The sequence below is a fragment of the Myotis davidii genome, unplaced genomic scaffold, assembly GCF_000327345.1.
Source record: "Myotis davidii unplaced genomic scaffold, ASM32734v1 scaffold267, whole genome shotgun sequence".
Taxonomy (NCBI): domain Eukaryota; kingdom Metazoa; phylum Chordata; class Mammalia; order Chiroptera; family Vespertilionidae; genus Myotis; species Myotis davidii.
Genome location: NW_006297747.1, coordinates 830,342 through 842,956, shown reverse-complemented (window position 1 = coordinate 842,956; position 12,615 = coordinate 830,342). Strand labels below are relative to the sequence as shown.

The 12,615-nt window shown below is 38.1% G+C and overlaps 1 protein-coding gene across 1 annotated transcript; it reads left to right on the top strand.

Annotated features, from left to right (window-relative positions):
• Nucleotides 1–6: 6 nt before the first annotated feature.
• Nucleotides 7–12,098, top strand: IKBIP (IKBKB interacting protein). Its single transcript, XM_006773337.2, has 3 exons — nucleotides 7–82; nucleotides 6,899–7,016; nucleotides 11,261–12,098. The coding sequence occupies exons 1-3, from the start codon at nucleotides 63–65 to the stop codon at nucleotides 12,095–12,097; spliced, it is 975 nt and encodes a 324-aa protein (XP_006773400.1). The 5' UTR covers nucleotides 7–62; the 3' UTR covers nucleotide 12,098.
• The last annotated feature ends 517 nt before the right edge of the window (nucleotides 12,099–12,615 follow it).

The window sequence follows — 12,615 nt, the reverse complement described above, 5'->3', positions numbered from 1 at the left end:
GGGACGGTGGAAGCGGGGGCTGGGCGGACCCCCGGACCGGCGTGAGCCTGCTGTCGCTGGGCATGTGCCTGGGTCTGGCCTGGTAAGTGGACCTCCAGCGGTCGCCCCGCTCCTGTCGGAATCCCGCCCTGGCCGCACCCGGCTCGGCATCCTCAAATCTCCAAACACACAGCCCCCCGCCCCACCTCCACCCCATTTTTGCGGCTTCTGTTCCTCTGCCTCGACCTCAAACAAGGGACAATCCAACTTCTTCTTCCTTTCGCTCTTTTCCTGTAACTCGTTTTAACTTTGCGCCAGGATCGCGCCCCGATCTCTCAACTGCAGTTGGGGGGGAGGTTTGGGACGAGTCAGCCATTTCTTAAGGGAGAACAGACTCGGCCAAACTTTTTTTTATGCAGTGCCTGCTACACTTCAGAAGCTGGACTGTTTCCATAAACACATTATTCCAGTCCGCTATGCACGCGTCCGGGACAGATTCGCCCCGCCCTGTAAATGCCTGATGGCCACGTGTGCAACCTTGAAAGAATTCATTAGGATCTCAAAGCAACAAACGTAAATGATTATATCAAAGCTTGGAGGATTTCTCATGTTCTGATCCGTGTGCATGCGTTCATGTGAATGTGAAGTCTGTTCCTAGGCTGCAGATCGAATTTGGGTTCTGGGAAGCTACAAAAGTATGTGACAAGACACACTTTACATTAGACTTTCCCTCCATTTTTTCATTGATTTTTAAGGTATTTAGAAGATAGTTATTCGTCTTCGAAAGTGATCAAACTCTAGAAGGGGCTCGGGGCATCCTCTAGTCTAGAACATCTTTCACGCTGGTGAGTTTCCAATTGTACTTTAGTGGTGACTCATCCTAAGTTGAACTTAATAAAAAAGTTTGTCACAGTGATGTGAAATGTTGATTATTAAATGGTCTCTTGATATATTGTCATTTTACTAATGTTATTTTTGTTTATGGGATATTTTATTTTGGCCTCAAAGGAATAAATGTACTGAATTTACTGTTTTGAAAACTGCTCTTATATCTTAAAATGCCTGGCCTTCTTTAGGTAAGTTAAAACCCTTTTTGTATTGGGAAGGTTATTCAGTGATAGAATTTAATTTACTCAAAGATATACATTGCTTTTCTCTGGAACCTGATCAACTGGTTTTACTTACTGAATTTATCTGAAGATACATATTCATGGGAGCTAAATTATATCACAAATTGTTCACTTTTTCAAAAATGTAGTTCCTGTTCTGGGGGAAACCACTAATAGTAATCTGTTGGCATAAGAAATATCTAAAACTAGAGAATTTTTATTAATAGTTTATTTGAGCCAGAACTGGTGACAGTTTCTGGGAAGCAAGATCTAAAAATGCCCCCAGAGAGTAACAGTTTTGCAGTTTCTTTTATGCCTTTGAAATTAAGGAGAGAACTTAAGGAAAAATATGTAATGGTGGGAAAAAGCAAGATGGGAATTTGATTATAGGATAGTTAACAAGATTAATTCTCCTGAGGGTGGTTATTATCATTTATTTTAAAGGTGTGCTAACCTAGATAACAGAAACAGTGGACGGGGCTTGCTTAAGGCAAAGGCAAACCTTTACTAAAAAAGTTATTTGCCTGGGATGTGACTACTCCCGTGACCTGCCCAGTTAGGAATATATGACCAAATTACCCTGTGAGGTTACTTTCCACAGAATTTGTTAGTGCCTACAGTAAAGACCCAAAGAAATTACGTTCAGTAGGAAGATTTTATTTGAACTGTCTTTGCAAAATGATAAAACAATATCTAAAACTTTTTTCTAAAACAGGCAGATTCTATGATTGTTATTAAAATAGCTGACTGTTAATTGCTCTTGTGAAATCTTTTGCCACAAGAGTTGGAAGTAGAAATACTTCAGTCACTGTTTATAGCAGAAATTCAGGAATGAAAAATTATTCTGGTAAGACATTTGCAAGTATTCTCCAAATAATCATTTGGCATCTCAAAATACTAGAATTACAACAAAGCCATTGAGATATTTTTTACCTCTAGAACACATGCTTCAGCATCTACAGGTCAGTTGGTCAAATACTTAATGCTTATTGTACTGACATTGTCCTGATTGTTAAAATACAACATTGAACATGTGCCTGTCAACACAGTTTATCCATCTTCTTACACTTAGATTAAATTGGGAGGGGAAGTTTAAACCCTTGTACTGCCTCAGGAGGATTTCAAGACATCTCTACTTCAGTGCCTCCAGGCCTGTAGGTTTGGAATTCTTGTTTAGAAAGTAAATAGATAATGTGTAACAGATAAAGTCCTGACTTGTCAGTTTAACAATAAGATGTTGGAGATAACAGTTGCCCAAGACTATATGGCTTTGAGTGTTAGCTTGCATACTGTCTGTAAACTCTTAAGAAAATTTTGAAGAAATTCTGCTTTCAAAAGTTTAAAAGTTGTGTAGTTACTAAATAAGACACAAATGATACTTTATAAGCTCATTTAATTATGTAAATTAAAATCCAGAAGTTCCAGTGTAAAAAAAAAATGTGTTCTTGGAAGTTTCAACAGATTTCTAAATTGCCTTTATAAAATTGTTTCAACACATTTGTGATAATTATGTATAAGAAGTCAAAAGCTCTTTAAACAGCCAGCTAACTCAGGTTTTTTTTATCTATCATCTAACACACTACAAGTCATATACAGCAAAATCACGGCTAACCCCATTTTTCAGCTTTTTGTTAATGAAGTTTTATTTCAAAGATAGTTTATTCTTGCCCTGCCCATCTGGCTGAGTGGTTGAGCATCGACCTATGAACCTGGAGGTCAGTGTTTGATTCTTGGTTAGGACACATGCCCGGGCTGTGGGCTCAATCCCCAGTGTGGGGTGTGCAGGAAGCAGTGATCCGTGATTCTCTCTCATTATTGATGTTTCTACCTCCCTCTCCCTTCCTCTCCGAAATCAATAAAAATATATTTTTTTTAAAAAAATGGAATATAATCAATGTTTTTCTGACCATTCAGTATTATGCTAAAAATGAAACAGGACTAAGGGGCTACTGACCCTAACAGTAGCCCTGAAACTTCCTTTCTTGCTGAAGGTCCATAATAACAGTTTCTTTGGTTATTTGCCTCTTTCTCATTAAGTTGAAACAGAAACAGGGAAACTCCTATAAAATATTAGTCCTTGGTCAGCTGTCTGCCACCATCAGAGTCTTAAAGGTGCTGTGCAGAGGCAGCACAATGTGGAAATGCAGTTTAATACTATAGGGCCCTGGATCTGTATGAAGTCTCTGTAGACTGCAATGGATTATGGAGTCAGAAAGGTTCCTTTTATAAATCCTACTATGGTAGCCAATTAACCTGGGTCCTGTTCTCCTACCTTTCCAAGCCTCCAAGACCTTTCTTTCTTTTCTTTTTAATATGTTTTTATTGATTTTAGAGAGAAGAAGTGAGAGAGATAGAAATATCAATGAGGAAGAAACATCAACAGCGATTGGCTGCCTCCCACAGCCCTCCCCACCCCTCACAACCACCCCTGGAGTGAGCCTGCAACCCAGGCATGTGCCCTGACCTGGAATCGAACCAGCGATCTCCTGGTGCATGGGTCAACGTTCAACCACTGAGCAACACTAGCTGGGCTTCAAGACCTTTACCTATATGATAAGGAGAAGAGGCCCAAAACAGAATAAGAGCTATTCTCTTTCCTGTTCAAGGTCTCATCCATTCATTGCATCCTTCATTTGCTATAAACCCTACCCTGGTTTCAAAGGGGGACAAGCCTGGGGTTTCTATCACCCACTATAGGCTTGTCAGAAGGATGGCAAAGTAGCTGCACAATGCAGTCCAAAAGAAAAGGCAAGGGTACGAGAGAACAGCTGAGGTGTTACACTCTAGGCCAGGGGTGGGCAACCTTTTTGTGAGTGCATGCCAAAACCAGCAAAATCTCTGACTCAAAATTCGTCTGCGTGCCAACCCTAATTTTTTGAGAACACGTTACGCCTACTTGATATCTCTTAAGGTGTATGTATGTGAAGAACCTTGAAGAAATAAAATTCATTTGAGCGACAAAAACATAGTATATGATGATGAAAATCTTTAAGATAACTTATGTAAAATTATTTATCTAAGATGCACCTACACTGAATTTATCTGAAAAATAAAAAAGTCGATATTAAGAAAACAAATTGTAAATGGAAGATTATAAGAGAGGGTTTCGTGTGCCAGCAAAAGTTACTGGCGTGCTATGTTTGGCACGTGTGCCAGGATTCCCCACCCCTGCTCTAGGCACTGTAGACTCTAGCACGTGTGCCAGGGATTGCCCACCCCTGCTCTAGGCACTGTAGACTCTAGGAGCTTTGTAAATAAGAACCTATTTAATCTGTACAACAACCCTATAAACTCAGTAGTAGTATCCCCTCTTGACAGATGAGGAAACTAGCAAAGATAACTTCAATAGCTTACCCAGCGAGGTTATATAGCTAGTAAATGGCAGAGCCAAAGTTGCCCAAATCCACACTCAACCAGTACTATTAATCTAAAAAGAGGCAAGGCCCTAGAGATAGAAATCTTTACTCCAGAATTACTTATAGTTATTTTCTTTCTTCAACTACAAGCTGTAGCCCTTAGCAGACCCTAATTGTTTGTCTCATCTAAACTAGGGAAGATGGGTGTAAAAAGGCTTTGAACTGCTCCTGTTAAAAAGCCTGTTTTAAAAATTAGTTTTTCAGAATTAAAGTCCTTGAAATTAGATGTATTTCTTTAGAATGGTCTCTATCCTTTGTTTGTTGGTCTCAGATAAGCCTATACTCTAAAAAGAATCTCTTAAAAGCCAAGAATGAAACAACCAATCAAAAGAGAATTAAGTTTACATATCCATCTTTAAAAATTAGGATAATGGCATTTTCTAATAACCAGAAGTTTTATTTAAAAGTTCCTACTAGCACATTCAGTATTATAGAATGGATGGGAGCCATCACTAAAATAAATTTATTTCATCTGACATTGTAAACATTTGTTTAAAAAGCAAAAAGTCTATTTTAGCTTTGAACAGTTTTATAGAAACAGCATAATGATGAAATTTATGAGCTTGAAATGTCACCACCTTTGCAATGATGCACAAAGCTCAAAGCTTCTACCCCTCCATTGAATTTTGGGATCTTTAAATATTTGACTTCCGAAGTCAATTTCACAAACCAGTGTCAATTAGTGGTTTTTACTTTGCTGAGCATTCAGATAACCTGGCAAGCTTTTAAATTTTACAATATCCAAGTCAAATCCCCAACCAATTACATCAGAATTTCTGTGTGTGTGACCCAGACATCAGACTTTTTAAAAACTGCCAGGTGACTCCAATATGCAGCAAAGCTTTTGAACCACTGGTCTATGTACTCTGATCAGACACTGGCTTCACGGATTTTGCTCCACCTGCCTTTTTTTTTTGTTTTTCAATCCTCATTCGAGGATATGTTTTTATTGAGTTGAGAGAGAGAGAAACATTGATTGGTTGCCTCTTGTATGCACCCCATCCAGGATCGAACCTACAACCTAGGTATGTGCCCTGACCAGGAATTGAACCTGCAACCTTTTGGTGTACAGGATGATACTCCAGCAAGCTGAGCCACCTGAACAGGGCTCCACTGCTTTTTTCTTTTTCTTTTTTTTTCTGTTGTACTAATAGCAGAAATTTATTAAAAATTTAATATGATAGAAAAATGACTGGCTGTGTCACATTATTCTTTTCTTTTCATTGTGGACAGCATTACAGATGACTCCGATTTTCTCCCTTTTTGACCCCTCCAAACATTCTACTGCTTTTTGATGCATCAAACACACAAAGAATTTCAACCCTGCTCCTTCTGATCCCAAAGAATTGAGTCAAAGTAGATGGACCAGAATGGTACTAGATTCGAAGCATGTCTTTTGTGCTTGCTCATTTCAAGTTCTAAACACAAAACAGTCCATTTATAGTTTTTAAAACTGGGATAACTTTTTCATGCTTCTACCCTGTACTATCTGCCAGATGGAAAAACACTCCAATTTTAGGACCTCCAAAGTACATCGATATAGTGGTGCCGTTGGTGTAGTGGTATGCAAGATTCCCAAAGTACATCGATATGACGTGTATTTCTTATTATAAACAGCTGTGTATATGATACACCTTGCACTGCACATGTGTTCTATTGTCACTGTAACAGTGACTCCTGTGTTCATCAATTTTGAGTCTGGTTATTTTGCAACTTCTAATCACCATCATGTCTTCTTCCACTCCACTGCTTGTTTTTTTCCCTCTTTTACATTTTCATTTAAAAATGCTTTTTTTATATATAGGCAAAATAGTAGAGATCACATTTTTTTCTAAATAATTCGTTACTGCCCTAACAGGTTTGGCTCAGTGGATGGAGTGTTGGCCTGTGGACTGAAGGGTCCTAGGTTTGATTCCGGTCAAGGGCATGTACCTTGGTTGCGGGCACATCCCCAGTAGGAGGTGTGCAGGAGGCAGCTGATCAATGTTTCTCTCTCATTGATGTTTCTAACTCTCTATCCCTCTCCCTTCCTCTCTGTAAAAAATACATACATAAATAAATAAATAGGCAAAGACTAAGACCTTTAAAAAAATAATTCATTATTTCCTCCTTCAAAATATTTTTCTGCATATATCTATTACAGCTATCACACCGTCTTGCTCACTGAGCTAGCTGTGAACTTGAACAGAAGCAGTTTCATTCATCTTTGCATGAGTAGTATCATTTAACCACTACTTACCTAAATATTTATTGAAATAAAGTAATAAAAGCTGCCAGTACCCACACCAGAATTTATGTCGTCCTTACCAGAAGTGGGTATAAAATACTTCTTTAAAATTCAGACTTAAATAGATATGAATTAGGTAAGATAGTGATTTTTTTTTTCTTTTCCAGGTTTGTATTTCAACAATCGGAAAAGTTTGCAAAGGTGGAAAACGAATACCGATTACTGAAAATAGAAAACAGCGAATTCCAAGGGCTTCAAAGTAAAATCAGTTTAATTTCAGAAAAGGTAATTATTAATTGTCTTATTTGGGAAGATTTTTTTCCACTTTCCATCCTCCTATCATCATTCTACCCCAGTTCATAAATTCTTTTCTTTTTTTTTTGCCTTTTAAGCAATGCTATTTTAACTCTCACAGGTCTCCCTACCTTTTTACATTCTCCCTGCAATCCAATTTAGATTTAAATTACATTTTGAAAGGAAAATAATTTTTTAAAATACAACTACTGTTATTGTTTGAAAAGACTAACATGCTCATATTGCGGTGACCTCAATTTTCTATTTAAATATCAAGTGTATATGCTTGATATTTTGGTATAAAATTAGAATAGGAAAAGCATTTGTTGGTCTAAGTTTCATCGGTGTTTTATTCTTTACCTCCTGCTTGGTAAACATATATGTGTGCGTATAAAACTGATTAACCTAAAAATAAATATTGATTTTGTAGCCAAATGAAAATTGAAATCCATGTCTTTGTTGTGTTTCTTCAAGCTGCAAATGCAGATGCATTATCTCTGTGATTCTTAGAAATGTGCAACCGATTAAAAAAATGTTAACTACTACACTTCTCAGGAGAGGGTCTACGGTAATCAATGAGGCATCTGTGGGCCTTGCCTGGCTACTGGGGACCAGGGTATCATTGAGAAATGTATCTTGTTTGTTCATTTCTTCATGCACTTTATCTTTACTTAAGTCATAAGGTAGATAGGACTTGTGTCTGGCACCAGGGTGAGCAAGAATGTTATAAAAATAAACAGAAAAAAAGTAGAGGGTCTAAGTTCCTGCAGTTTCATGCACAAAATGGGCATATATTCCTTCAGAAGGTAAAAGCCCTGGATGAAAATCATACATCCCCTCGAACATGCCAGGGGATCGAATGTGAGCTTACGGGACTCTGGGAAGGACTGCAAGAATTGGTATTTTGACGTAGAGCTCAAGTTGGAATCTGGTTAAAATCGTTGGAGGCCCTCTCATCGGGGGAAGATGATAGAAAAAAAATGTCAGGAAACAGAAACTAAATGTGCTTAAAGCAAATTTTGAAGAAAGATTTCCTTTTTAAATGAAAAAATTTGGTAGCAAATAAAATGCTTTTTAAAGCAGATTTTTTAACTATTAAAATATATATTATCATAGGTTCCAAAAAATATTCAGTCTTTGCATAGCTCTTTCTCTCCCAGTCTGCCTAGGAGTAGTTTAACAACAGCTGCGTTCTCACAAAGCTGATCCTCACGGCTAGCGTAATGCAATAGGAGGAAAAAACTAGACCTGGACTCCCATCACAACTACATCACCTCAGAAAAAAATCACCTTAACTCCTCTTGGCCTCTGTTTCCTCATTTATTAAATGAGAATAACAAATTTTTATAAGGATTAGATGAGATACAATACATATGTAAACTCTTTGAAAACTTTCAGGCAGTAATAAATTTAAGGTATTTGCTCTCTTTTAAAATGGCAGCCCATAAATGATAGCTGTTGTGGTATACTAGTCACTGTATATGTTTGCAGATTAAATCTTGAAACCTTGTTATCCTTTTGAACTTTTGGGACTCTTGAGATATATGCCTCAGAATATAGTGATGTTCTGATGAACAGTCCAGATAGGAAATTACCTTTGGGGAAGATAAGCTTGCCTCTTCAAAATGCTGCTAACAAGACAACTAAACCTAGCAGTATTACCAAAGTACAAGTATTTCTCAAAATTGGCTTTTAAAGGAAATTGTATTATGGCTACATGTGTGCACTGAAGATAATTTGTAAACAAGGTTTCAAAGTGGTCCTATTATATTATTCAGTGAGGTTGCACATTGTTCCCAGCTGTCATCTGGAACTGCTTCAGGTATAATGGGGGTAGGCCCAGAAGGTTTATAGCCATTCTTCTTTTTCTTTTTCTTTTTTTAATAAATTTTTATTGATTTCAGAGGGGAAGGGAGAGGAAGAGAAAGACAGAAACATCAATGATGAGTGAGAATCATCCATCAGCTGCCACCTGCATGCCCCCCACTGGGGATCGAGCCCGCAACCTGGGCATGTGCCCTGACTGGGAATCAAACCGTGACCTCTTGGTTCATAGGTCGATGCTCAGCCTCTGAGCCATGGCGGCTGGACACCATTCTTCTTCCTAAACATCAGCAAACATGTTATTTATACCTCGAGATACGGGGACTACGAAAATGTACAAGATATGCTCTCTTCACCTACGGAATTTAGAAGCTCTCCTATCTTCACTGTCTCATTCATCAGTCTGTTAAGGGGTCAGATTTCTGAGTCACTTCCTAAGCCTTCCCTCACTGAGATCCAGACTTCTAACCTCTCCTTAAGCATCCATTCTCCCGTGCTAATTCTGTCATAACACAAGTCATAATCTATCATGATTTTGTTGTTGTTAATTGACTCCTTTACTGATCTTTAGGCCAATCACAGTGTCTTGTATCTCTATATTCCTATATCTCTATATAATAACGGAACAAAGGACACTCAATAAGTCTTACTGGAACTCTAGAATATAAAAGACCCAAATCTCTGTCTCCCCTGCCAAATTGTGAAGCCAGGGACTATACTATATCTATAATTTTATGTCCAGTGTCTAGCACAGGTCCTGCCCAGAGTGAACACTCAAAATTTCTTGAATCTTGCCAAAACCGGTTTGGCTCAGTGGATAGAGCGTCGGCCTGCGGACTGAAGGGTCCCAGGTTCGATTCCGGTCAAGGGCATGTGCCTCGGTTGCGGGCACATCCCCAGTAGGAGATGTGCAGAAGGCAGCTGATCGATGTTTCTCTCTCATTGATGTTTCTAACTCTCTATCTCTCTCCCTCCCTCTCTGTAAAAAATCAATAAGGGCATGTACCTGGGTTGCGGGCGCATCTCCAGTGGGAGATGTGCAGGAGGCAGCTGGTCGATGTTTCTCATCGATGTTTCTCTCTCTCTATCTCTCTCCCTTCCTCTCTGTAAAAAATCAATAAAATATATTAAAAAAAATAAAAATAAAAATAAAAAATTCTTGAATCATATGTGCTGAGTGCCAAATAGGTGGCAAATACATAATACAGTATGTGCTGCTGTACAGGAGTTTGGGCTGTCAGACTAGGGTTATGAGAGAATGCTGCACTGAAGAGCTGAGATCTGGTCTGAGCCTTGAAGGAAGGACAGAACTCAGCTAAGCAAAGAGGAGGGAAGACAAGTATAGAGAGAGGTTATAGAATTTGGGACTTGAACCTAGAAAACATCATATTGTACCAATATTTTAAGAAACATCATATTGTACCATGATATACATAGCAGTTCCTAAAAGCTTAATTTGACTATAGTGTGTAGGATGATTTAGGGAGGAAGTAATTAGAAGCAGATACTAGATAATGCTTCTAGAATACTTTCCTTGATCATCAAAGTCTCGTTTGGGTGCCCCATGTAAGTGCTTCCATAGTTCTTCCCCTATCATAGCGTATATAGACTTGGCTTTCACCCCAATTACACTAAGCTGCTTAAGGGCAGAACTGTGTCTAGAACAGTATTAAGTCTTCAACACAAGGCAGCAAACATTTGATAAATTAATATTCATTTCTAGTCCTTCCTGTGTCTCCAAGGCTGTTATCTTTGTAAGTGTAGACTAAGAGAGACGCACAACCTCGTCTACCTATGTTCCGGACACATGAGGACATGCCAGGAGCTTACCATAATTTACAGATATTTAGGGCACTTTGCTATTTGACATAGTTGTCTCACTACACTAGCTTTTTCTTCATTTTGCCTTTGTGATATTTGTAAGATCTGATTCTGGTATCTTCTCCACAAAGGTCAGTGAACCAACTTTTTTTCAGGCAGAAACTCTTCCAGAATCATTGGATTTAGAAAAGTGAAAAAATTTTATAACTAACTTACAGTTTCTTAAAAATTCAAATAACCATAGAAATAACAACTAAGTTGCTTTCCATTGGAGTAAAAAAAGAAAGAAATATGCTATACTCCAGGCTCCCTTTAGCATTATCTTTCAGTTGAATATCCCTTTATGAAAATGTGCAAATATTTAGGATTATAAGTTCAGGTATATTTCTCTGCCGTAGTGCTAAATCTATTAAATTTAAATACGTTAAAACAACGTGAAAGTAATAAATGTTTTTGCCAGTATGGCTCTGATATACTTGGTATTTTAGACATCTTCAGAATTTGAAATTGGCACGTGACTGTTAAAGTATGTTTCCCTAATATAAAAGTTATTAAGTAGCCTTGGGAATTGTTTTGTGTTATAAATGCAGCTTGAGTCTACTGAAAGTATCCTGCAAGAAGCTACATCATCCATGTCTTTGGTGACCCAGGTTGAGCAGGAAGTATCCAGCCTCCAGCATATCATGCATGGCATTCAAATTAGTGAAGAGATGCTCGCTCAAAAGATGCAAAGCCTTAATGAGAAATTCCAAAATGTCACAAATTTCTGGGAGAGAAGCCTGGAAGAAATGAATGCTGACACAGACACTTTCAAATCAGAATCAAAGCATATGCATTCGCAAGCGACTGTCCAAATTAACTCAGCCGAACAAGGAATAAAGCTGCTCACGGAAAGGCTAAAAGATCTGGAAGACAGCACACTCAGAAATATCAGAACAGTGAAAAGACAAGAAGAAGAGGATCTTCTGCGAGTCGAGGAGCAGCTGGGCTCTGATGCAAAAGCAGTGGAAAAGTTGGAAGAGGAACAGCATGCTCTCTTGGCCAGAGATGAAGACCTGACTAAGAAGCTTTCCAACTACGAACCCAAAGTTGAGGAATGCAAGACACATTTGCCAACCATTGAAAGTGCAATTCGCTCTGTTCTCAGAGTCTCTCAGGATCTGATAGGGACAGAAAAGAAAATGGAAGATTTAACTCTTCAGATGTTCAATATGGAAGATGATATGCTGAAAGCAGTATCTGAGATCATGGAGATGCAGAAAACTCTTGAAGGACTTCAGTACGACAACAGCATATTAAAGATGCAAAATGAACTGGATGTTCTGAAAGGAAAAGTTCATGACTTTATAGTATATTCAAATGCAGGGGAAAAGGGAACTTTGAAAGAACGTAATCTAGAAAATAAAGGAATTGATAGTGACCTTTAAACGCACTACATTTATTCTGATGAACCATATTATCGTACATCAGTTTATTAGTTCCATGCTTCTGTGTTATTTTAATATGTCTCACCCTACATTATTGGGAAAGAGGTGAGATGTCCACAGAAGTGTATTATCCAGACAATCAAAGCTTATCTCTAAGCAGTACAACTTATTTCGTTTTAATCATTTTAAATAGAAATAATTCTAATATATATATATATATGTGTGTGTGTGTGTATATATATATATATATATACTTTTTTAAAAGTAATATCCTTAATATTTTTCATGTTTTTCTAATAATTACTGGTCATTATTATGAATTTCACCCATTGGACCCAAATATATTCGTATCTCTAGTAGCTAATGAGGGGTGTTTACCTCCTCACTAAGTGACCCCAGTTTGCTATTTTTCAAACCTTATGTCTACTTCTTATATCTCTTCTGTCACCTGAAAAGGTGACCCACGGACCTGTTACTGTCAGGTGGGTCAGTGAAGTGCCAGCCTCAGCCAGGCCTTC